Raw genomic sequence first — 24,214 nt, forward strand, 5'->3', positions numbered from 1 at the left:
TATGTTTCAGATGGACAGTTGAACTAACCCACACAATCTATGAAAGTAGCATTTTGACTATCTATCCTTAGTGACAAAGCAAAGACAATCCAACTGAATCAAACTCGAATCAGTAGGCTTGTTGTTCACAGTGGCTGATGTATGGAGCTCAAGTTTGAACAACTGAATAATTACAGTTAGGATGGCGGAAGCTGGAGTCTCACTGTAGGAAACATAGACTAAGTTCCTGATGGTAGATTAAAACTGGAGGCACCATTCTGGCCTTCAGAATTTCAACAGATATAGAAATAAGTGTGCACATCTCCCTGTGTGTACATACATGTACATACATTAAGTGTGGCCATGGACTTCTTGACTGGCAAGGCCTATAAGTGACAATATGCCAATAGCCGTGAGGTACCCAGATTTTGCTTTTCAAATGTTACTTCCTATTAAAACAACCACAGCATCCTAGAGAGATGGTTATTTCAGGGCTAGAGTGGAGAAAGCCAAACTAAGCCCAGGACACACTGATGTGCTAGGGTTGAGTATTGCCAACAGAGAGAGAGAGGGAGTGCCCTCTATGCTAGCCAAAGTCCTGGTTGTGGAAAGCCACTCTCTTTGTCAAGATGAGCCTGAGCTCAGACAACTTGGTCAGTGGAGAGAGATGATAAGAAGAACCAGGGCAAAAAACCTTGAAGAATGCCCTCAACATAATTAGAAGTTTGGCCAATTCTCCACCAACTCCCTTGAGGAAGGGGATTGAAAAACTAATAAAAAAATATTGTATTTTGGGTTGGAGAGATGGCTCAGTGGTTAAGAGCACTAATTGCTCTTCCAGAGGTCCTGAGTTCAATTCCCAGCAACCACATGGTGGCTCGCAACCATTTGTAATGGGATCCGATGCCCTCTTCTGGTGTGTCTGAAGACAGCGACAGGGCACTCATATATGTTAAATAAATAAATTAATTAAAAAATTGCATTTCAATTTCAACTTTATTTATTTTCACAAATATTAATTTTAAAATATTAAAATTAAAATGTATAAATATTAATCTAAAATTTTCATTTTTATTTTATGTGCATGGGTGTTTTGCCTACAGGTATGTCTGTGCACCACACATATGCCTGGTGCTTTTGGAGGCCAAAAAAAGGGCAACAGATCGCTTGGAATGGGAGCTCCAGGTGGTTGTGAGCTGCCCTGTGAGTTCTAGGAACAGAACCCAGGTCCTCTGGGAGAGCAGCAAGTACTCTGAGTCACAGAGCTGTCTATCCATCCCCCTCGATCTCATCTTCACTAAGTGGGAAATCACACTGAAGTTCAATTATCCTTCTTTATCGGTGCCCCACCCCTGACACGTGGAGGCATTTTATTTATAAGTATGTTTGCTTCACCATGGCCTGTGATGCTCCCCGGAATTGTCAGCAAAATGAAACCAAGTGACGGGTTTGAGCTGCATGTTCAGTCTGGGGCTGATTGCTCCACACTCGTGATCACTGGCTGCCTGTGAGGTCCAGGACCATCTTCCCAGCTCTGTAGTCCCCAGTGATTTCAAACTCCTTAATGTAACCACGTTCCCTCACCACAGACTATGACTTTGGAATTCAATAAGAACCTGGCACATGCCTTGTTGCTATTCTCGAGGGCATCAGCCAGGACATTGACATGCGCCATTTTGGTGGTATAGAAAGATGGTAGAGATATATATGCCTTTGATATAAAGCTGCCTGTATATCAAAATCAATGTTTTTATTTTGCTAGAGTTTTTCATCAGGTATTTTTCATATATCTTGATCTAGCATCTATAAACATAATATTAATATAAACTGAAATTATTTTGTTATTAACTTATTTTAGTCACATGTTAATGGGATTGATGTGATATTTCCACACATATGAGATGGATTGATTATGTCCAAATGCCCCTTTCCCCGCCACGCTCTACATTAATATTAATGCTGGATGGATTCTATCCATACCCAATGGAAGTAACTTAGTATCTTAAATGAAATAGAAATGTCTCAAATGTGGCACCTTCCTCTTCACTACTATAACCTACCAAGATCAAGATGACGATCATATGTCTGTTCTTAAGCAGCTCTACCCGAGGGACCCCCCTAACCTTCCCCAGGCTTCAGAGAAGGAGTGTTTCCCCAGTTTGAAGCAAGAGTAGAGACTGGGAAGCCCAGATCTTTCCACAGCAGAAATTATCTCTATAATAAGACCAAAATGGTACAAGTTGCATGGGGCTATGGGAACAAAGCACCCTTTACGTGCAAACCATACTGACACCATGAGTTCCCTTTCTTCTGCCCTCCAGCCCTTTTCATCCTCCTGTCTTTCTCAATAAGAAAGCCTGAATCCTGGCGTGTGCTCACGCAAATCTAAGGCTAGCTTCCTTGTGGTGGGTTTGGCTGTGCGACTGGTGACAGGAAATCGGGCAGAGATCTGGGTATGACTTCCGGGTTTTTCCTAATGAGAGGCTCTTTGCCACCTTCTCATGTGTTTTCCTCCTCTTAGGCTGGAGGGTGGGTGTCCTGGTGAGCTCTCTCTATAGGGTGGACTGAGGTAACTCCTTAGCAAAGGGTAGAGCGACCGGGGGAAAGGGTGAGCATCACCCCGTGACCTTCTATAAGCTGCAGACCGTTTTCCTCCGTTGTTAGTAAATTGCTCTGTGGTTGACCGTTGTGTTTTAAAATCTTGTACTACCATTGTCAAGCTTGCAGACTACCCCGTGCTTACCTTACTGTCTGCTAAACGGAAACGCTGGACAGATAACTCACCAGCCGTTCTGCCATGACTAGGAGAGTGTTCACTGCATCCAGGCGATGACTAATATCCTCCCAGTAGGAAGTCAGGGTGACAACAGGCTTTGTGCGGGCCCAAGGTAAATAGTAATAGTAGTTCCCTGTCAGGGAAGGTTAGGAGTCAGTGAACATGGACACTTAAAATGACAACATATTTGCTACATAGAGGTGCTGACAGAGCTACCCGTTAATCTACAGGCTTGGGGAACGGTCTTGGCTCAGGTTTGCTTTGGGAGGTGGAGATTAAACCCAGGGCCTCATACAAGCTAGGACAGTTCTCTACTACTGAGCCACACCCGGGCACTGCTCTGACACATCGATTCTATTCAGTCGAGCAACAGAGGAATAGATGGTTCTGTTTTGTAAATCTTTCTAAGACACCAGCAAACCGAGGACAACGACCTCAGGATCTGTTTGTGGCTCAGGATCACACAGCCGAACATCCACGGTGGTCACCTCATATGGCATTGTAGAGTAGAGAGCACTGGAGGTTAGATACACTGTTTCTCCATGGAAACTGTTCTTCTAAATTACTGCTTTTGCTGGAAGAAGGGCAACCCCACCCCACACCCCGTTCTTCTCAAACCTCAGCTGCGTGCATCGGGTTGGCATTACTCAAAGGCTTCCTGTAATTAGGACTCAAGGCTTCACATTTTCTAGGGCGTTTTATGTTTTAAATCGGCTTGTACAAAAATCTAGGTAAGCACATAGCAATACTGTTGGACTGCTTATGTGCACAGAGCCATATACACAAACACACAATTAAAAAAGAAAACTGAAGTCTTTTAAAAGAGAACTATGTGATAGGACTGGGTGTGTACTAGCGAGAATCAGAAGCCTGGCTTTTCCAGTGTCTGAGCCAGAGTGTGATCGTTGTCAACTACTGACTCTAAGGGGGACTTGCACTTGGTGGGTACAGCTGCTTTAGGGAGCGTGGTATTTAGTGGGGTCATCACCTTGGGATTTTATGCACTCTGGTGCACAGCCTGGGCATAGGATTGGGAAGGTGAGATTCAGCTCCTGGAAATGGGGTCTGGATATGGCTATCCTCGACTGCTTCTCTGCCTGTGGGCTAGCCTGGTATACCTGCGTGGGATGAGTAGAGAATAACTTGGAGGAAGCAGTCTTCTGCTTCCACCATGTGGGTTCTGAGGACCGAATTAAGGTTGTCTGGCTTGGTGGCAATCTCCTTTATCCACTGAACCATCTCACTGGCCCACAGGTTTAGCCACTCGTGTGGGAATCTAAAGTCCAATCCTTTATTAACCAACGAGATGCTGGGGCTAATGGCCATCAGAGCAAAGATACACTGCATGCCTCTCGTCCTGAGGTGTGCCCACTGTAAGCATGAATAAGAGAGAGAACTCCACACCAGTCTTACCATCAAATACTGCACGGCTGTATTGAGTTGTTGATGCCAGAGGTTTACAGGTTGCATCAAACTTGTTGCCATAGTTCCCAATGCTGACTTCAAACTGAATGGCCTCGCCAACATCTTGCAACATGGTGGCTGAATGGAACACGGCCGACAGGCTGTACTTCCGCCGTCGCTGGTATTTCTGAAGAGGAGGAATAGGTATAAGGTTCAGTTCCCCTTCACGTGTCTATCCGTATGTGGATGTCCAGCAGATGCAATTCTAAGCCTAGTTAATTAGTGCTGTACGAAACACTCAGGGCTATGCTCTTGGATCAATCAACTCTCCTTCTCATGTGGGTGGGCAGAAACTCTAAAGTGGTAGGATTATCACCATGGAAATGATTAGCGGCGGGGGTGGGGTGGGAGGCAATGCAAGTGTCTACAAGTCATGGTTTAAACAAATTATGTTACTGCTATAATAGGATGAAAACTCAGAACAACATAGAAAAGGGGATATTTTATTTTATTATTACTTATTTTGCTGGTGCTTAATCTTAGACCCTTATCATGCTAGGCAAGTATCTATCAGAGAAATAGGTCCCCTGCTCCAAAAGGATATATTTAAAATCAATTAATTAAATAAATAATTTTTAATATTGATACACATGAAGAGGGTCTGAATATAACAGCAATACTATCACAGAAGGCAGAGAGATATGGCAACTTTATTTTCTAACTTTCAAGTGTTTGATATTTCGAGTCACTTAAGTATTACTTTTCTAATCAAAAATAAGAATGAGGATGTTAATTTTCAATGTAAAAATGAGTGAAACTATATTCTGTCTCTTTTCTCTTGCGCCCTCAGTCTCTCTTCTCACTCTTTCTCTCCATTAGTAATTAAACTGATCCTTTCCTTCTCTTTCTATCTATACCATGGCCTTTATTTGATTGGATGAATCACTAATTATGGGTGGGGCTTGCTTGTCTGAGGCGAAAAATTGGACACCTCTTTACAGAGATACCCAGACAACTGCCTCGAAAACATTAAAAAACAAAACTAAACTAAACCAAGATTCCTTTTATTAAGTATAACCCGACGTAATTATTTACAGGATTTTTGAGGTATCACAGCAGTCACTCCAGTTCCCTGGAGAGCATCTATTCTACATCACTAAATGAAGTACTTAAGACAAACATCACGTTAAAGGGAGAGCCTTCCCCATGCACCTTATCTACCACAGTGACTGGAATTCCTCTGAACCCTATCAGTATCCAAAGACATTTCCCCCCTCAATTCAATCAAAACCAAGCAAATATCATGTTACCGTCTAGTCATTGATCATGGCTTACCTGTTTGTCATTGCTGTAAGAGTTGTCGAGAATTTTATACAATGTGTCTTTGCACTATTCACCCCCTCAACTCCTCCCAGGTCCTAGGCTGTATTTAAATTGTCTTTTCTCTGTTGAAAACATGTTTACTTCAGTGTGTGTGTGTGTGTGTGTGTGTGTGTGTGTGTGTGTGTGTCTGTATGTGTGTGTGTGTGTGTCTGTATGTATGTATGTGTATGTGTGTATGTATGTATGTATGTATGCATGTATGTGTGTGAACCACATCTTTACAGGAGCCATTGGGGTCATAAAAATGCTGGGTACCTTAAAACTGGAATTACAGACAAGCGTAAGCTCTCATATGTGTAGCAATCAAACCCTCTGTAAGAGCTGTAAGTGAGCCTAAATGCTGAGCCAGCTCTCCAGCCATCTGTCCCCCAATCAATGACCTTTTTCTAACAAAATATAAGTGTATGTCTCCATCACTATATAGAGGTTACGACCCCACTCCACATCACTTTTTAAAAACCATCACACACACACACACACACACACACACACACACACACACACACTCCCAAAATTCCTAAAATTACCATTTTAGGAATCTGGTTCAAGAGCATCAAGCAACTTTACATTACTGTGCTATAATCACCAATCGCCCAGGCACAGAACTCTTTGCAAAGTTGAAGTTTAAATAAAATCTCTCCATCTCTCCTTCCCTCCAGCCCCTGGCAACTACCATTCTCTTTCTGTCTCTGAATTCATCTACGCCAACTTCTTTGATGCATGGTATGTGGTTATCCTGTGCTTCGCATAGTTCACTTAGCACAATGTCTTCTATATCATGTACTTTCCCCTTTCCTCAGTACTATTTTGTTATATGAAAACATTTCTCCTCCTCCTCCTCCTCCTCCTCCTCCTCCTCCTCCTCCTCCTCCTCCTCCTCCTCTTCCTCCTCCTCCTCCTCCGCCACCTCCTCCTCCTTCTTCTTTAATCCAGTCATCCAGTAATAGACTCACACACAGCTTCCACCTTTTGGCTATGGTGAATACCATTGGCTGTGTAAGTTCCTGCTTCCAAACCTTTTGAGTCTGCACTCAGAAGTACAACCCTAGATTCTATAATGATTCTATTTTTATTTGGGGTGGGGCTGCTTCAGGAGTTGTTTTGTTTTGTCCTGAGGCAAGCTCTTACTATGCCTAGGCTGGCTTTGAAATCACAGCCCTCTCGGTTCAGTCTCTAGGTGCTGGGATTATAAGTATGCCTTCCCATGACTGGCTGTTGTGAGAACTTTTAGCATCTCGTAGTCTTGTAGAGTTAGATGGAGAAGGGACAAGTCCCCTAGATAGCTCATGACCATGAAGTCGCCATTTTGGCGAAAGGCGATTTTGATACAGCAGATATGGCAGAGCTCTCTAAGAAGGTTCTGTCAGACACTCCTCTGAGCTCTTGCAAAATTCTAAATTATTGGCTGCAACCTCAGCTTCACTTTCAATTTCAGTCATAATTTTATATGCAACATAACTTCTTCTTTATAAATGCTAAGCATGATTTAAGAAAAGGGAAGTTGTTTTTAAAAAGAGGAAATATAATTTGGGCTCTGAGTCTGTGATGGAATTTCTAGACTTGGTTAGCTGAAGTGAGACAACCCACCCTAAATGTGAGATGGGATTCTGGGCAGATCAATAAGAAAAAGGGAGCCGATCATGACATTGACCTTGTCCTGGTTTTCGATGAAGCCATAATAAAAGAGTATGACTAATACAAATAACTTCCTTCTTTTAAATCCTTAGAAAATTCACATTTAAGCTTCCAACTCTCCCAGTATTCTTGAATAATGTATAACAGAGGTGGCTTCATTGCAAGCATGCATGCCTTACCAGCAGCGGGCTCCTGATGAATTGCTTCAGTGTCCCCAGCTCCTCCAGTGCCAAAGCAGTGGACTAAGATAGGGAAGCTTTAAAGACCAAATATCCAGGCTAATTCCCAGGTAATTGGTGCAACCAACCACCACAAGCACCTGCTACTATGCCTTTCTTACCGTGATGGAATGTGTTCTCAAACTGTAGGCCAAAACTGACCACTCTTTTAAAGGGCTCCTTTTGTCCAATGTTTTGTCACGGCAATAGAAACAAACAAACTATCTAAAACCTAATACAGGATTCAGAAGAAAGGGTTGTGACTGATATGGTACCTATCAATTAAGCCAGGGACTGCAGAGAACAAAGAAAGAGCATGGGGTACTCGTTGAGTGGGGAAGACGCCGTATCTGGCTGAGTTTGTCCTGCACACAGACATCTAAGCCAAGATTCCGTCGGAAACCCCAGGATGCTCTCATGCAATGCCTGCACAGTTGCCCGCAGAAGCCTTCCCAGGCTCCTCACCCTGGGTACCTGGCCTCTGGAAAGAAGTTTGGGCTTCTTGCTCTCACCACAATTAGCCAAGACTAGCATACACAAGCCAATGCTAAAGATGGAGCCCCCTTTGGACCACTTTGCAAGTCCGAGCACCACGAGGAGCCTCCCTACCATCTGCTCACCTGCTCCAGAATCCAGCTGCTCTAGATGAGGGTAACTGAGAGCTCTGCCAGGACTCAATCCTTTCCTGCTTTCCCTGTGACCTCAGGGTAAGGAGAGGTAGAAACAGGGCATGATTTAGAGAAGCAGGATGCCTCCGCTTTGGTTCTTGGACCTCTCTTAGTAGCAAATCTTGGGGGCAAAACTGCTTACAATCAAGGAAATTACAGAAATATAAAGGCCGACATTGAGGATGAGGATGGGATTCCTCAGGCTCAGCCAAGGCTGATCTTTGCTGGTAAGCAGCTGCAAGACGGACACACTTGGACTACACATTTAAGAAAAGCCTACCTTTCCTTCACCTTGTGTTGAGACTTTGTAGAGGTGTTAAGAAAAGAGGAAGTCGGGACTGGAGCGATGGCTCAGTGGTTAAGAGCACTGACTGCTGTTCCAGAGGTCCTGAGTTCAAATCCCAGCCACCACATGGTGACAACCATCTGGAATAGGATCTGATGCCCTCTTCTGGTGTTTCTGAGGACAGCTTCAGTGCACTTACATATAATAAATAATCTTAAAAGAAAAGCAGAAGTCTTACACCACACCCAAGAAGAGAGGGCAGGGTTAAGCGGTCTGTCCTGAAATGCTCTAAGATAGACAGAAATGGCAAAATTAATCTCCTTTATTAAAAATGTCTGTTGTGCCTTGTGCTGTTCCCAGGAGAGACAAACTGAGGGGTGAAGAGGAAGGCAACCTCAAAAGAAGATGGAACATTATCTCTTGAAGGAGCCAAAGGACTGAAATTGGTGCAACCCAAAGGCTGAGCTCCAGATATCCCAGTCTCCAAACGTGTATGATGGAGAAGTCCATCAGTACTGTTTTAGGTGCTAGCCTGACCTAATTGTCCTAGTGGAAGTCAGTGAACAAGGCCAAGGAGGGTGGGGAAGAGAAGACACAAGCTGGAGTCAGCACAGAGAAAGGAGCCTCCCTTGAGGAAATGCTCCCATGTAGTCTCTGCTACAATGAGTAGATGTTCTTCCCATTGCCCCTCCTAAAAGGGATCAGATTTTATAACTGCCAGACATTAGTTGACTTCGAGGAAGGAAACTGTCTCATCTGAGAACTCACGAGAGCTGGACCTGAAAGCTCGGATAATGTGTTCAAGGCATGAACTGGGGCCAAGCTGTAAGAAGGCAAGTTGGAAATGGACCGGAAGGCTGATTAAACAGACTTAGAGAGCTGCCTGAGTCCATGGTTCTGAGAGCAGCCATTTCACGTCAGCCACCCTACTGTTTACTTCATACAGAGCTCACATCCTCTGTAAAGTTGCTGCTTAGTTTCTCCATAACATGGGAAAAGGAAAGAAATGTCCAGTTCTCAGATTGAACCGTGTAGTAGCCTAAGGGAGTTGAGGACAATCTGGAACAGGCCAGGAGAAGCCCCGGGCAGAGGAGTGTCAGTGAGTCAGATGCTCTTCCAAACAGTTCAGATTTATGTGTCCCAAGGACATTGACCCAAGGGTCTCAGGAACAGAGAGGTGGACTTAGAAGACTTCCTGTCACGAAGGAAAAAGGGACTTAAAGCCATTGTAAAGTCAGCAGAAAGCAGGCATGTCCTTATCTCTATGGTGCCTGAGATGTAGCTGCTGCCTGTGAAACAAGGTAACTCTGGTATCTAAGACGTCCATGGGAAGGGATGTTCCTCACAACCTCTCCGCCCAAGGGGACTGTCTGAGCACTCTGTTCTTATGAACACATATGCGGTGGTCAGACTTTATTTCAAGATTGACTGGATTAACAAACTGAGATTAGTCATGCCTATGGGTATTTCTTGGTGTTTCCAGAGACATGAGGTCTTGGATATAAATAATGGATTATCCTTTGCTGAGTTTATATCATGACGCCACTGTGAGGAGTTGGTGACAGTGAGCGGTGCAGGAAGCACGTCGTGAGGGACTGTAAGATTCTGGTGTCCCTTTTCTGCTCCCTCTCACTGCTGCCTATCCATAATGAAGAAGCTCCTCGGTCACACATGCCTTCCATAATCCTGTTCTATCCAGTTTGCATAGAACTCTTCAACCATGGATCGAACCTACAGAAACAGTGAGCCAAATGAATCCTTTCGCCCTAAAGTTGTCTATTCTTCAATTTTGGTCAGAGTAACAAAGACTAATACACGGATTAACATCTCAGTGGCTGAAGCAAGCCTCATTATCTTCATAGGGCTGACATGGATATATCAAGGGAATGCTGGAGGGACTTACTATGAAGCAGATCTTCCTCCAGGTCTCCCGTAGACGACCCCTTCCATCCCATGCTTTGTTCACACTGACATTTACCTCAACAACCAGAAGGTCATCATTTGAAATGGGCTCAAGCTTCTTTTCTGGTGGTTTCTTTTCAAGGAACGTGTTCAGTTCAACCAAGATCCTGCCTCTGTAGGCCACCCCTTCTCCCTGAAATACAAGAACACAAAATCATTCCCACAGGCAGGGACCACAGCTGAAGAACCCCTGCGTATCTAATCAGGCTGACATTTCTTTAACAAACAAACGAGTCTTTAATACCTAAAGGAGGAGTCATTTACTTTTAGATGGATCCCAAATGATGCCGTGAGACGCTAGGGTAGACAAGGGTCTTAGCTTGACTAAGGCTGGAGGCTTTGAAGCCACACTCTGGATCAGGAAGGAGTTTCTGAGGCAGGGTAGTGAAAGAGAACAGGCTCCAAGTCTCCTCCATCTGAGTTCATCGGAACAACCCTGCATTTTTGCCTACTTATTAACTTGGATCCCTTTCTCCTCTTCTCATAATAAAGAAACTGCCGTGCGGCAACCAGACAAGTCTCAGAATGGCCAGGAAGCAAAAGATCAAGATGCTCTGGGCAGGCCAAAATAGTCAAGGTCAAGTCAAGAGTAGATGCTCCTCCCACCCCACTCAGCAGTGGTGGCCATAGAATCCCCTGGAGAGAAACAGAAGACTCCCACGTCCTCATCTGTCCCCTACCCACAGCTTTCTCGCTGTTAAGAGACATTTGCATCTGCTGCAGTCAAAGGAAGATTTTCCATCTGTGAAATTCTGCTGAGGCACAGCTCAGGGTCTCTCCAGTCACATCACTGTAGATCCTGGAACATGCACTGGAGAAGGAGGCCAGCACTGGTCATTCGCTTTGCCGATGCTTTCCATTTATGTAAAGTGGAAGAGTGGGCCATTGTGGGATGCTGCTTACCCCACTTTATTACTCAGTTGCCAGGACCTTTTTCTTTTTCAAACAGAACCTTGTTATACAGCTCTGTCTGACGGAGAACTCACTGTATAGGCCAGGCTAGCTTCAAGCTCGCAGAAACCTACATGCCTCTGCCTCCTGAGTGCTGAGATTAAAGGTGTGCACTACTATGCCTGGCCTCCCAACCCTTTTATCCTTTAATTCTAAGACTTAAGAAGAGTAAGACTTCTCTCGTTTAATACTTCATCAGCCGAATGGTAGGTGTGTGTTAGGGGTGGAGAATGTAAGTGCCTCTTATATGAGATACTTATTACTTTTATAAGAAGGAATTCCATTAACCAGTGTCCATCAATCACAGTCCTAACTGATAAACCAACCTTTCCTGAATTCAGCTCATCGTAGGGATCTGGAAATCCTGTGTACTCTCTGGGGCTTCCATAAAGGTTCAAATAACAAGGTCCAAATGTTGGGACGAAACCCACCTCAGTCTCTCCTGTATTTGCTGAGATATAAACATCATTATTAGATTCCAGGTCTTTCACATTCAAACTATGGAAATAAATATTAGTTATTAGTCAGTTAGGTGAAATGAAGTTTTTCCTCTAGTTTGTGAATTAGTTGCATTAGTGAAAATTATGAATACTGTGGGACCTGTCGCATTTTCATTTCACTATTGCTTTAATATTTTAAACAAAAAAAAATGGGATAATTCAGACAAACTTATCCTTACAAAAAGAATGCTATTCAAATGAAAGAATCGTAAGATTTTCAAGTTGTTCTTCACATTTTTTGCAAGTTTATAGCTGACATATTAAGTATTTTGTCATATTTGGAGTAAGAGATAAATGTTGTTTTAAGAAGCCATTTAGAAGATGTACCTGATTTACTTAGTATCATCTATAAAGATGCCATTTAACCTTATGTAGTATGGTAGGTGCTATTAAAAATATACTAAAAATTTAACTCAATGAGTTCCTTACAGTTGTAAGACTGTATTGCTATTCTGAAGTGTTAAACGGATTGCCATTCATTGCTTTCTCTCCCCAATGATCATCTGATCAACTCTTGTCTCAGCAAGATTACCCCTCAATAAAGGGTACTGGGGCAACGCAATGAAACAGCCAATCAGGAGGAAATCGGGGGTGACCATAGTGGATAGAAATGTTTTCTTCATCAAGCTGACAGGCTCCCAAATGGGAGAAGGATGTGATAGATTTTCCTCCAAAAAGCAGAGTTAGGAGCATTCTTGGGTGACACATGGAGGCCAAAGTTTGGTTCACTAGTTGGATTTTATGTCTTTAACATGCAGTGATGAAGGGCAGGGTGTTGGGCAGGAACAAAGGACTGAACCAGGGCGTCTCAGAGATAGAATGTTCGTGCTAGAAGGTTACTTAACCCCCAGTGCTTCTCCACCCCAGAGCCCTCATCTAGAGAAACGCTAACATCTGCCTGAAGAGAACTGCGATGGTCAGCATTGAGCAAACTTGCAAAAAACGGCAAGGCCTGCACAAACCCAGTGCACGCTGTCATATTCTGCACTGGGGAGGCATGAAAAGTGCAAAGTACGCAATCTTCCAACCTAGAGACTCACGTTGAAACTGGGCAGGGATACTTCACACATTACTGTTATAGATTTAATAGTGCCCGGTGTCTCTACCCATTGAATATGTGCGATAACGGAAAGTATTCTATCTCACAAACAATTACTTGCAGTAAAGCTGCACAGGATGCTGTGCATCTAGATGAAAATATTCAACAGGGCACAAGGGCTGGCTATCGAGTGCGTTTTAAACGTAGCCATGCAGGACCAACATACATCACTCATGAAGCACTCTAACGCTTAGCCCAACGGTATTTGAGAGGGTGAAACATCAAGGAAAAGGTTTTTAAGGTGATGAATTAATACGTTCTTAGTAAGAAGTCAGAGGATAGGAAGCTGTGGAGGACAGCAAAATCACAAAGCATAAACCTGTATATGACGCAGCCCCAGTTCCCGAGGATGAGAAATCTATGTAGTAAAAACATGATTGGTTATAAAAACAAGAGAAACATAGAGAGTTTAAAACACACACCGCAAAGTTAATCGTGTTCTGTGCAAACAGCAAGGAATCCCCAGTTCACACCCACGTCCCACAGAGCCCTTTACATGTGTACTAGTTTCAACAGTCAAACGTCAACTGGCTCAAAGCCATGTGAACAATCCGAGCTTGCCTGCTTCAAAGAGCCCAGCGTTTGAGAAGAGCTGGCTTCCCACAGCCACAGGAAGCGAGTGAAGTTACGGACACAGCATGCTTTTTTTTAAATAAATCATTTACATGTCCCTCGCTGGGACCATGGCCAGAAAACGCAAGTTATTTTGGTTTGAGGCAATAGAAGCAAACACCTGTAGTTAAGCTTGGATTATGTGACTGACGCAGAGCATGGTTGTGTGTGTGTGTGTGTGTGTGTGTGTGTGTGTGTGTGTGTGTGTGTGGCGGCAGGGAGGGGGAGTTGAGGGAGGAGGGGTCTGCTCCTTGAGTTTTGCAGCCCTAAAGGAGGCTCCTTGCAGGACCTATAATGTCAGAAATTCTCAAGAGAAGGGGGCTGGAACTGCCTCTAACAATTTCTGGATTGGTTCTGATATCATCACTGAGTAAGAATACGTTTAGCGGTATTTCTTGAACCAGCACCGTTAGATATTGCTTAGTGACTCTCTATAAGTGGGTTGGATTGCTTTTGCACGTTCTCTATACAGATGTGGTACTTTCTAACCTCTACTGGTTCTAACCTATATTGGACGGATCCATATTGCCCACTTATCAAGAAGAGGCTCTGAGCGTGCCCACCCTTTTTCTGTCCATTCTTTATCTCTATTTTCTGTTCTACGTTTCAGAAGGGTGGTGGCATTTGTATTCTGTTCAGAACTGGGGCTGTGGGTTTAAAAAAAAACCAAAACAAATAATTCTTATGATATAGTAACCATTTTAATACTTGTTTTCTGCAGAGAAAGGGATAGCGATTCCACTTCCTTCGCTGAAGCTCCCCAGTCTTATGGTCCCTTCAGCAGAGAATGTGAGGATGGAATCTCTCTCTGACTTTCATTTGTTTGCTTAAAATAATGACACATTTGGCTTTGTATTTGAGCATGCATTTCTGTCAGGCTCTTTGCTTTCCCTGAGATTCATACTTGTCTTTCTCTTTAACACTTTAAGATATGAAACCAGTATCTTCTTTAGACTAGGATCTTCCAGGTTTTTGACTTTGGTTGGGATCGATTCTAGTTTTTTTTCTTATTTTACATGTATTAGTGTTCTTGTCTACATGCGTGTGTATGTGTGGTTCACATATGTACAGTGCCTGCAGAAGCCTGGAAAAGGCTGCAGAGCACCCTGGAACTGGAGTTGTGGATGGTTTTAAGCCACGTTGAGGTCTCTGTGCAATACAATAGCAGTTACGTCTTCTTAATCCCTGAGCCATCTCTGCACTCCCATACCGATGCTCTTCAAACACCGGTGCTCTTAGAACACGTAACGACGATAAAAGGAAAAAACTTCAGTTCCTCCAGACAAATTTTCTTCTAAATTACTTCACTTTACTCAGTATAATATAATATAATTAATATAATATATATAATATATAATGTTTAATATACTGTCCCTTGCAAAACTCAAGCTGCAGGTATTGGTGTGCTTGTGTTCATTTTTTCAATTATTATTTTAGCTGCTTTCCTTTCTTTACTTTAGTCCTTAGATATGCATCGCTCCATAACAATAGGTACAGCCGTCTGAGGACACTCTGTGCTGACAATCGAGACAGTTCTAAAGCAGCTCCTGGCAAAAAGGGTTTGGATGGGAGCAAGAGAGCTAAAAATTTGTAACTTGGCATTTGCTTCCATTCTTAGTCATTTTGCTGTTTATCACCAAGACATCATTGGCATGGCTCACTGGCCTTACCGTGTGTGTGTGTGTGTGTGTGTGTGTGTGTATGTCTATGTATGTGTGTGCATATGTGTGAATACTAGGGATCAAACCCAGTACTTTATTCTCTAGGCATGTACTCTAATGATTGGCTACATTGCCAGCCTCATTCCTTATCTCTCATTCCTATTTTGAGACAGGGTCTTGTTAAGTTGCCAGGCTGGAGAGAGACTTCCTGTGTAGCACAGACAGGTCCCAAATGTGTGATTCTCCTGTCTTAGTCTCCTCTGTAGCTGGGGTCACAGTCCTGGCCATCCAACCCACATGCGTTTTCCTTTTAAGGCATCAAGCCTATTTCTAAGTGACTGCCATAGCCCGTGCTTTCCGTGTAAGTATTGCTCGCTAACCATTGCACTGCTGGAGCACTGTGACTGTCATTGTTCTGTCCTAGAAGCTTTGAGTCCTGCTTGGCTCTGGTCCTCAGGTCGCTTACCTTCCACTTCTCCCCCAGAGGCAGCAATTTTAGAGAGGTACAGGTATGTCGTCCCAACTACATCATTTTTGGTAAGCCGGTCCCTGTGTAAAACAAGAGGTTACATCCTCCGCCTGTGAAGTTATAGCTTTAGTTCAATAATATTAACCGAGAGTTAGAAGACTCCAGACCTCAAAAACTGTCTTGTCCAGTGGCATCAGACCTTATAGTACTCAAGGATTGTGTGGAAACTTGCCACCCTCATCTGCCCAACCTCCATTCAGGAAACCTCAGCTAGAGGCCAGGAGTACACACAACTACACCTGCAGGTCTAATGCCGATGACTCTCTCGCCTCTCTAGACACCATGGTCCAGTCAGACCAGGCATTCTGATGTCATGAAACTGAGATTAGCCAGAAAAGAGGAAGGAGATTTTCAAATGGCCCCAACTGACGTCACTGTTATAAAAGGAATGGATTAGTAATATGATGTTACATTACGAATTTATTAATGGGCCGTAATTATATTGTGTAAAATAGTCAGATATATCTTACCATATCTATGGCAATTTTTATGGTGCTTAAAATGGCTTAACGAGTATTATGGGCTTTATCTAAGGATCTATCAAAGAGAGAAAAAGTTTCTCTTTAATTAAATTCAAATGTGTATTGAGCACCTACTGTATGACAGAGGTTGCTTACCAGAGCACAGCCGCTTGACTAAAACTTAAATCTTCCCTACATTGTGGAGAATTTTTGCCAATATTCACTACAAGTACAAAAATGAATGTGTACCTTTCTTTAGGCGTCCTAGAGAGGCTTCAGGTTTGGGAATGTACTACGAACATTGATCTGTTTCATTCCTTTTATTCCTTAACCATAGAGTGGTATGCCCTTTCTGAAGCCTAAGGCTCTGTGTTTGCGGGAAAGGACATAGAATAATATCTTATAGGAAGCAACCAAGTCAAGTAATTTGTTAGGAAACCATTATGTACAGCTATTAAATCATAAACATGGGCTTGAATGTTTTCTGCCTCTTCAGATAGGTTTAGGGCCCTTAGCCTCCCCTTTGTTTTTCAAATACCCTTCAGTATATGCAATCTCAGATCTGGTCCCAAGGATCCCCCAAGGACACTGGGACCCTCTGTGTGCCCTCAGCTATTCGCATGCTCTGAAGGGGGCAGCGAAGGGCAGGAATGCCCACATTCATAGAAACCATAGGAGATGCTGTAATGGTTCACCCAGCAGACACCCAGCTCTAGAATCAGTAGGCCAGAGTGGATACCTAAGCCATTAAACCAGAGCTAAACCCAGACTCCCAAGGATCCCTCTGGCCCTGGAATCCCTTGTAGTATATAACCTGGGGATCCCCTATGCCTTGAAACTTTAATGTAAATTAAAGAAGGGGACATTTTGTTCTCAGATCTCAGTTGCAGCTCTGTTATGATGTGGTCACAAAGTCTCTCCTTCCCCTAGCCTGTCATCCTAACATGAAAGTCAGATGCATTTGACCAAAGGAGAAACGTGGGGGTTACCACGCAACATATGAGCCCAGCCGGGTCCATTTTCACTATGTGTTTGTGGACAAGCTACGTGGCCCCTCTGAGCCTCAGTGTCCTTGTTGTAAAGTGAAGTTGAGAGCAGTCCCTGCCCCACAGCGCTACCATGGAGATCAAGATGACCGTGTTTGCACCTCTCCCTCAGAGGGCTGAGTGCTGTCAGTTAAACACCCCATCCAACAAGGACATTCTATGAATGGTCTTATGGTGACTGGTTGGTTCTGAGAGGTTGGTCTAGTAAGAATTCTTCAATAAATTTCCCCCTTCCTCTTTCTTCCCTCTATATTCCCCTTTTCTTGAGCCTTACTATGTAGCCCAGGATAGCCTAGAACTCACAGTTCCCCTCGGCCTTGTTGGTACTAGGACCACAGGCATGTGCTACCATGCCTAACTTAATGAATTTCTCCCCACTTCAAGGCCTAACTTGATGAATTTCTCCCCACTTCAGGTAAGCAACTTTCTCAATTTTCCTTTTTAATAATAACAAAGAGTTGTTTTTAGATATTTTGATGATTCTTCCTAAAACTTGGTTTACTCTAGTTCTGGTCTATTTTGAATACCCTAAAGGATTTGAGCATTTTTCAGGTGACTATCTCTTTTAATTGGTTTATGAACAACTGATCCAAGAATTCTACAACTTTCCTGAAAAGTCTTTTCTATTGTTACTATTATTATTACTATTGCCTTATTGTTTTTATTTTTTAAAGAACCCTGTGTCACCCACTTCCAGGTTTAGCCTTCCTGTAGAAGAATGGCAAATACACCAAAAGGGACTAGATAGGTCAATGCGATGCACTTGGTTCCCAGATGTTTAACTCGTTAATGCTAAATCCAACCCAATTGCAACTCACCAGTCATACACTGTTAGTTTTATTTTTTCACACATGGAAGGAAACTGTTAAAGAGAAACAGAAAATGGTAATTATTTCTCCATTAATTCTGTAACTAGTGGAGTCAATATTCTTAGGGTTTTTTTTATTACTTTTAAAATTTTCATTTTATTAATGTATTATTTATAATTATTTATAAATAATGTATAATTAATAATAATATAGTTATTCTATCAATTTAGATCCCAAATGTTGCCCCCATCTCCAAGTCCCCCCTCAAAGAGTTCTTCTCCCCACCCCCACAGTCTTAGTTTTTATGAAAGAAAAGAAAAATCAAACCTTGATCTGAAGATTGACAACTTGATTCCATTCGGGGTTTGCATTTCTCTCAATAATATTTGTACACACCTGCAAAAATCACCAAAGAAAACAGTAGGTAGTCACAGTTCTAACTGCTAGCAGCTCTGTGAGTGTGTGTGTGTGTTGTGTGTGTGTGTGTGCATGTGTGTGATTATGACTTTAGTGGTCTACTTTTTAGTTATATACTTAGTAACCTGTAAACCTTGTGTGTGTGTGTGTGTGTGTGCCTGATTATGATGCTAATGGTCCATCTACATTTTAGTTATATACTTAGTAACCTGTAAACCCTTCCTCCACTCATTCTTCAGTCCCTTTCTTCCTTCTTCCTTTTCCTTCTCCTCCTCTCTCCTGTCCTTCCTCCTTCCCTTTCCTCTCGCCCCCTTCTTTCTCTCTCCTCCTTCCTGTCAATTCCTCTCTGTTTTCCACTCTCCTGACCCCTCCCCTTTGTCTCGGTGACTTGGATTGAACCAGGGCTTTGTACACACAGAGCATGTACATCCACACTTCAAACCTGCACTTTATTTTTTTTTCTGACAATAAATAGGTGGATGTAACAGGAACTGAGGTTACTGAGCATCTATTAGACAAGAATCTCACGATTATTAATTGACCAGCTTCCAGATTACTCCTGTCTGGCATTTCCAGTCAGTTGCTTAGGCTTACAGCCAATCAGAACAACACCCTCCCCAACCCCGGATCCCACCCACCTGTCAATAAATCCTGACCCTCATTTCTTCATGAAGCTCCTGACATACTTGCTCACAAGCATCCACACATGGTTTCTATGACTCCCTAATTCCTTCCTGCCTTCTGACTCTGATGCCACTCTACCGTGAGCCCTCCAAGTCCACTCAGGATGAGGTTCAGAGCTCTCTGCCTCATGAAGCCCTCCCTAGCCCACCCCTGCTGCCTGAATGTCTCACTTTCCTCCTGGCTTGCTGTCCTCCAGCCACACAGGCTTTCCTTCCCTGAAAGGAGGCTTCCTTCCTGGCCTCTTCCTCTGCTCCTCTTCCTGCTTGGAGCCCTTGGGATCAGTACACATCCATGCCTCTGCTCAAATGTTACTTCATCCAAGGCGTCCTAGTTGGTAACTTCACACACACACACACACACACACACACACACACACACACACACACACACACATTCATTACAGGCAGATGAATGCGTATTCATACATCTATCGCTTGCTGTCACTTTGCTTTCTGTGTAGCTCTCAGCGCTGACTAAAATTGTTCAATTCTCCTTTGCTCATTGACTGATCACGTGATGATTTCAATGTACTCCCCAAAGCTCACAAATTGAAAACATAATATTGAAATTCCTAAGTGCATAGAATTTTGAAGTAGGGCCTTTGGGGGGGGGGAATTGAAACAATGCGCTCAGGAGAGTGGGGAAATCTCATGGTGGCATTATTAGAGAGGTTTGAACTGTCACATTTACCCTCTCGTGTCACGGGTCCTTCTGCCACGGTACAGTGAAATAGAAGGTCCTTACCAGATTCTGAGCAGATATCTACATTGTGATCATGGACTTTCCAGCCTCAAAAACATGATCCAAATAGATTTCTGCTCTACAAATTGCTCCACCTCAGGTATATTGTTCCAGCAACAGAAAACAGATCAAGACAGTCTGCGTCTTCTAGGTTCTGTGAGAACTAACGCTGTCCATGCACTCATTTCCACATCCCCAGGACACAAAGCAGATGGCTTCTTAAACTAATTAACCGACTCAAAGACCCTACGAGATCGTTAGCACTCACATTTACAGTTTAGGAAACTCAGAAGTCAGGGACTGTGGCTGACTGTGAAGTCTACAGTTCAAATCAGACTTCGCCTTATCCCAGGGGCAGGGGCTCCCACTGCGTCTACAACAACCCTCCTAGGAAATCCTGTGTGCTCACATGGGTACTGTTTAAGGATTCCTTAAAGAAAGTCAGCACAAAGAAGGTGCTGACTCTTGGTTCCTGTAACTGTCCAGGGCATATCACTCTATGGGATAGAAGCTCCATCTTGGACCGTCTCTATGGTGGATATGGTCTCTTCTACACCAACGGTCACTCTACTTTTTCCAGAGAGGGCTTTTCTGCTCTATTCTGTCTCAGCACATGTTAGTGCATGGAAGGTAAGTAGCTCGATGAGAGTCAGGAGTTGTGGGTGTCCTTATAAGCTCTGACTGTCACAGTGTAGAGCAGTGTTTTTTTTCAACCTGTGGATGGAGATCCATTTGGGAATCGAATGACCTTTTCATAGGAGTTGCCTATCAGTCATCCACATTATAATTCATAACAGTTGCAAAATTAGTTATGAAGTGGCAACGGAATAATTTTATGGTGGGGGGAAGTCACAGCATTACGACAGTATGAGAGCCATTGGTCTTCTTTGAGGAATTATGTAGATCAACCTGGCACATGAGAATGTCTGTGGAGGATTGTCTTGATTGTTAGTTGATATAGAAGGGCCCAGACCACTGTGGCAGCACCATTCCCTGAACAGGTGATCCTGGGCTATGTAAGAAAGCTAGCTAAGTGTAAGCCTGAGGACCAGCCAGAGACTGAGTCAGCAAGTTGTGTTCCTGTGTGCTTTCTGATTTGAGTTCTTGCTTAAATCCCTGTGTGACTGCCCTCAGGCATGGACTGTAACCTGTGGGCTGAAACAAAACTTTCCCATCATTATGGTGCCTTTGGTCAGATTTTTTTTTATCCCAGCAACAGAATGAAGGCTAGGAATAATTAGTGGCTGGCTGGGATTTTGCCCAAGATTGAGGAAATTAACCTGAGAGATAACTACAGCAGTCCAGTGTTGATCTCACTATTCTAATCTTCAAAAGATGAGAATTTCTCTAATTTGAGTCCTGTATACTTTTTACCCCGAAATAAGATTGTGGACGAGCCTGGCATAGCCAGCTTCAGATAGCCAGGGTCTCTGCAGAGTGGTTCACTGACCAGGGACTATTTACCAAAGATAACTAGGAATTCACTGCCAGGAAAATCAAAGTACTTTACATGTCTGTCCTAAGAGATGCACACATTTAGATCACATACGAACCTTTTTCCCAGCAAAGGAGACCTCTACGAAAGGGTCCACGAGATTTTTTTTATCAGCATTGCCACCAAATATTTCCTTCACTGTCTGTGAGAAGGCATCATCCACTGGAAAGGAAGGAAGCACACAGGGACATTAAACATACTCTTCTGAAACAATGAAAGTCATCCAACATGATTTAAAATTACCCCAATGCATCGAAAGAGATTTAGGAAGAATTGTTCTCCAGGGTAATTAGAACTAGCAGCAAAAATGTTCTTTGTCTCGTGTGTGTGTGTGTGTGTGTGTGTGTGTGTGTGTGTGTGTGTGAGAGAGAGAGAGAGAGAGAGAGAGAGAGAGAGAGAGAGAGAGAGAATTTTTACCTGTGAAGTTTTAAAATAATCAAGAGAGCCTCGAAAATAAACTAATAAATTATTATGTTAAGAATAGATCATTCGTGGAAGATGAAATAGTTTTCCCAACATCCATTTGGTCAGGGTAAGAAACAGTTGTCAAACTCAGGTCTTTGTACAATTTGGAGAATGTGTATCAGGTCAAAATGTTACAGGAGCAACTAACATTTTATATTTTTGGTTGTGAGCCTAGCCTTTAACGGCTGAGCCATCTCTCCAGCCCGCAACTAACATTTTAGAGAACTTACAAGAAAAGCCGATACACTTACAGGTAGCATAGTTCTCACACGTGATGCATTACAAATGTAGTGTCTCTGTTTCGACAAACTCCAAAGTGCACAGAATGAATTGAATGGGCCAGTGTAGGAAGAAGAATGTGAAGCTGAATTTAATCTATTGAAGACATTTCCAAGAGAAAGATGGAATGGGAACATTCTAGAATCTTTGAAAAGACAGACGGGTTCCCAGGGAAAGAAGCAAATCCTGGGGCACCAGTCGTCGGCCCCCTGGAAAACTTGGGAAAGGATCCTGCTCCCTAGAGCCCAGCAGAGAAGGCAGAAAGGACGCTGGGCTGGCAGCTTGGTCCTTAGGAACGGAATCTTTCTAACTCATTTGCTTAAAAGTGTCCAATCTCCCAGATATAGATCTCTCCTGACAGACACATCCAGAGCATGTCCAATACAGAGGTCAATGCTAGCAGCAAACCACTGAACTGAGAACAGGACCCCCTTGGGGGGAATTAGAGGAAGGATTGAAAGAGTTGAAGGAGCTTGCAACCCCATAAAAAAAAACAATGCCAACCAACCAGAGCTTCCAGGGACTAAACCACTACCCAAAGGCTATACATGGACTGACCCAGGCCTCCAACTGCATATGTAGCAGAGAATAGCCTTGTTGGGGCACCAGTGGAAGGGGAAGCCCTTGGTCCTGCCAAGGTTGGACCCCCCAGTGCAGAGGAATTTGGGGGGGGCAGTAAGGGGGATGTATGGGGAGAATACCCGTATGGGGGAGGGGAAGAGGGAGGGGAAGAGATGTGGGCTTTGAACAGGAAACCAGGAAGGGGAATAACATTTGAAATATAAGTAAAGAAATATATTTAATAAAAAAATACAGAAATTGTCCAATCTCTCAGTAAACATGTCTCGTAATACAGTTGGGACAAATATAGTTGTCAAGACTATACTTAGCTCAACACTTCTTAAAACATTTTTTGCTTACTTTTGTTATATTATGTATGCACATACGTGTGTGTACATGTTTTGCGTGCGAGGGCACATGCATTCCACAACATGTGTTGTGTTAGAAGGTAGAAGTCAGAGGACCATGCTAGGTGTCGATCTTTAACATTTGTCTTGTTTTTGAGGCAGGGTGTCTCCTGTTGTTTGCCACTATGCCATGTACTTCGGGTTAGTTGGCCCACCCAGCTTCAGGGGTAGCACCCTGTCTTCGCATCTTATCTTGTTTTAGGGGTTCTAGCACTGCAGACACAAGCCACCACACTTAGCTTTTACATGGGTTCTGGGGACCTGAAATCAGGTCAAGCTTGCAAAGCAGGCAAGACTACTTGACCTACTGAGCCGTCTTCCTGGACCTGCTCGGCTATATTTTATAGTCCAACCATAAACATATTTTTGTTACAAAATTTTACACTTTTATTAGGTAGGGCCAGAGAGATGGCTCAGTGAATAAAGCACTTGCCACTAAGCCCTACAACCGGAGCTTGATCCCTGAGGTCTGTTAGGTCCAAATTGGGACCCCCGAATGGCAGTGCTGGTGACAATGTCCTAAACAGGACTTTGGCCAAGTAAACAGAAGGATCATTGTTGGGTGAACAGAGGCCTACAGATGGGCTTCTGCTTACCAGGAATCTCCCTTAGTCCCTGTGGCTTTTATTTGTTTGTTTTGCTACTTTGTGTGGGTTCTCCTGTGTCCTAACAGTGTCTTTTCTCTGGCTCAGTTCAGCTTCTCCTGGATCAACAGTCTCTTATTTTCACTTTGCTCAATCTCTTTTCTTCTTTAGCCGGACTCAATCTTCTTTATTCTAGGACCGTCTTCTCTACCTCTACTCTCTCACCTAGACTACTCGTCTGCCTTCTCCAATTCTACTCTTCCCTACTCAATCTCTCTCAGCCTCTACTGACTTTTTACATCCTCCTCTGTTCCCAGAGGCAACAACTATGTCTCTATTGTATTATGAGATTAGTTGACTAGACATTGGGGAACCCTTAAAGGGCCAGGCACACAAAATAAATCACACTACAGTCCACCTTCAAACATCGCCTCCCAATGGCAAGGGCATCTAGTTCTGGGTCAATCTGTACAGCCTATATCAGCTCAAAGACCCCACCCTGCTGACAGCATAAAAAATATGCCTGCCTTTCTGACATTTCTTTCCTGAGACAGCTTTTGCAGTTTGTTCCCAATAAATCTTTCTTTCTACCCACAGAGTAG

The 24,214-nt window shown here is 43.4% G+C and overlaps 1 protein-coding gene and 1 long non-coding RNA gene across 8 annotated transcripts in view; one reads left to right on the forward strand and one right to left on the reverse strand.

The window, feature by feature from the left end:
• Myof (myoferlin) overlaps nucleotides 1-24,214 on the reverse strand; it is a 148,396-nt gene that overhangs the window by 62,960 nt on the left and 61,222 nt on the right. For 4 of the 7 annotated variants that reach the window (XR_015628477.1, XR_015628479.1, NM_001354115.1 and 1 more), the window contains 8 exon segments: nucleotides 21,375-21,478; nucleotides 18,307-18,375; nucleotides 17,989-18,032; nucleotides 15,601-15,683; nucleotides 11,589-11,713; nucleotides 10,328-10,444; nucleotides 4,169-4,346; nucleotides 2,764-2,888 (listed from right to left, as the gene is read on the reverse strand). Coding sequence is in view for 3 of the 7 variants with exons in the window: in NM_001354115.1 (NP_001341044.1) it covers nucleotides 2,764-2,888; nucleotides 4,169-4,346; nucleotides 10,328-10,444; nucleotides 11,589-11,713; nucleotides 15,601-15,683; nucleotides 17,989-18,032; nucleotides 18,307-18,375; nucleotides 21,375-21,478 (845 nt within the window). In the remaining 4 variants the exon portion in view is untranslated. 7 annotated transcript variants of the gene reach the window in all.
• The window catches only part of LOC100911555 (uncharacterized), a 76,095-nt gene that overhangs the window by 1,389 nt on the left and 50,492 nt on the right, over nucleotides 1-24,214 (forward strand). The gene's annotated exons all lie outside the window — the stretch shown is intronic.

Source organism: Rattus norvegicus, chromosome 1 (genome assembly GCF_021556685.1).
Source record: "Rattus norvegicus strain SHRSP/BbbUtx chromosome 1, alternate assembly SHRSP_T2T, whole genome shotgun sequence".
Taxonomy (NCBI): Eukaryota; Metazoa; Chordata; class Mammalia; order Rodentia; family Muridae; genus Rattus; species Rattus norvegicus.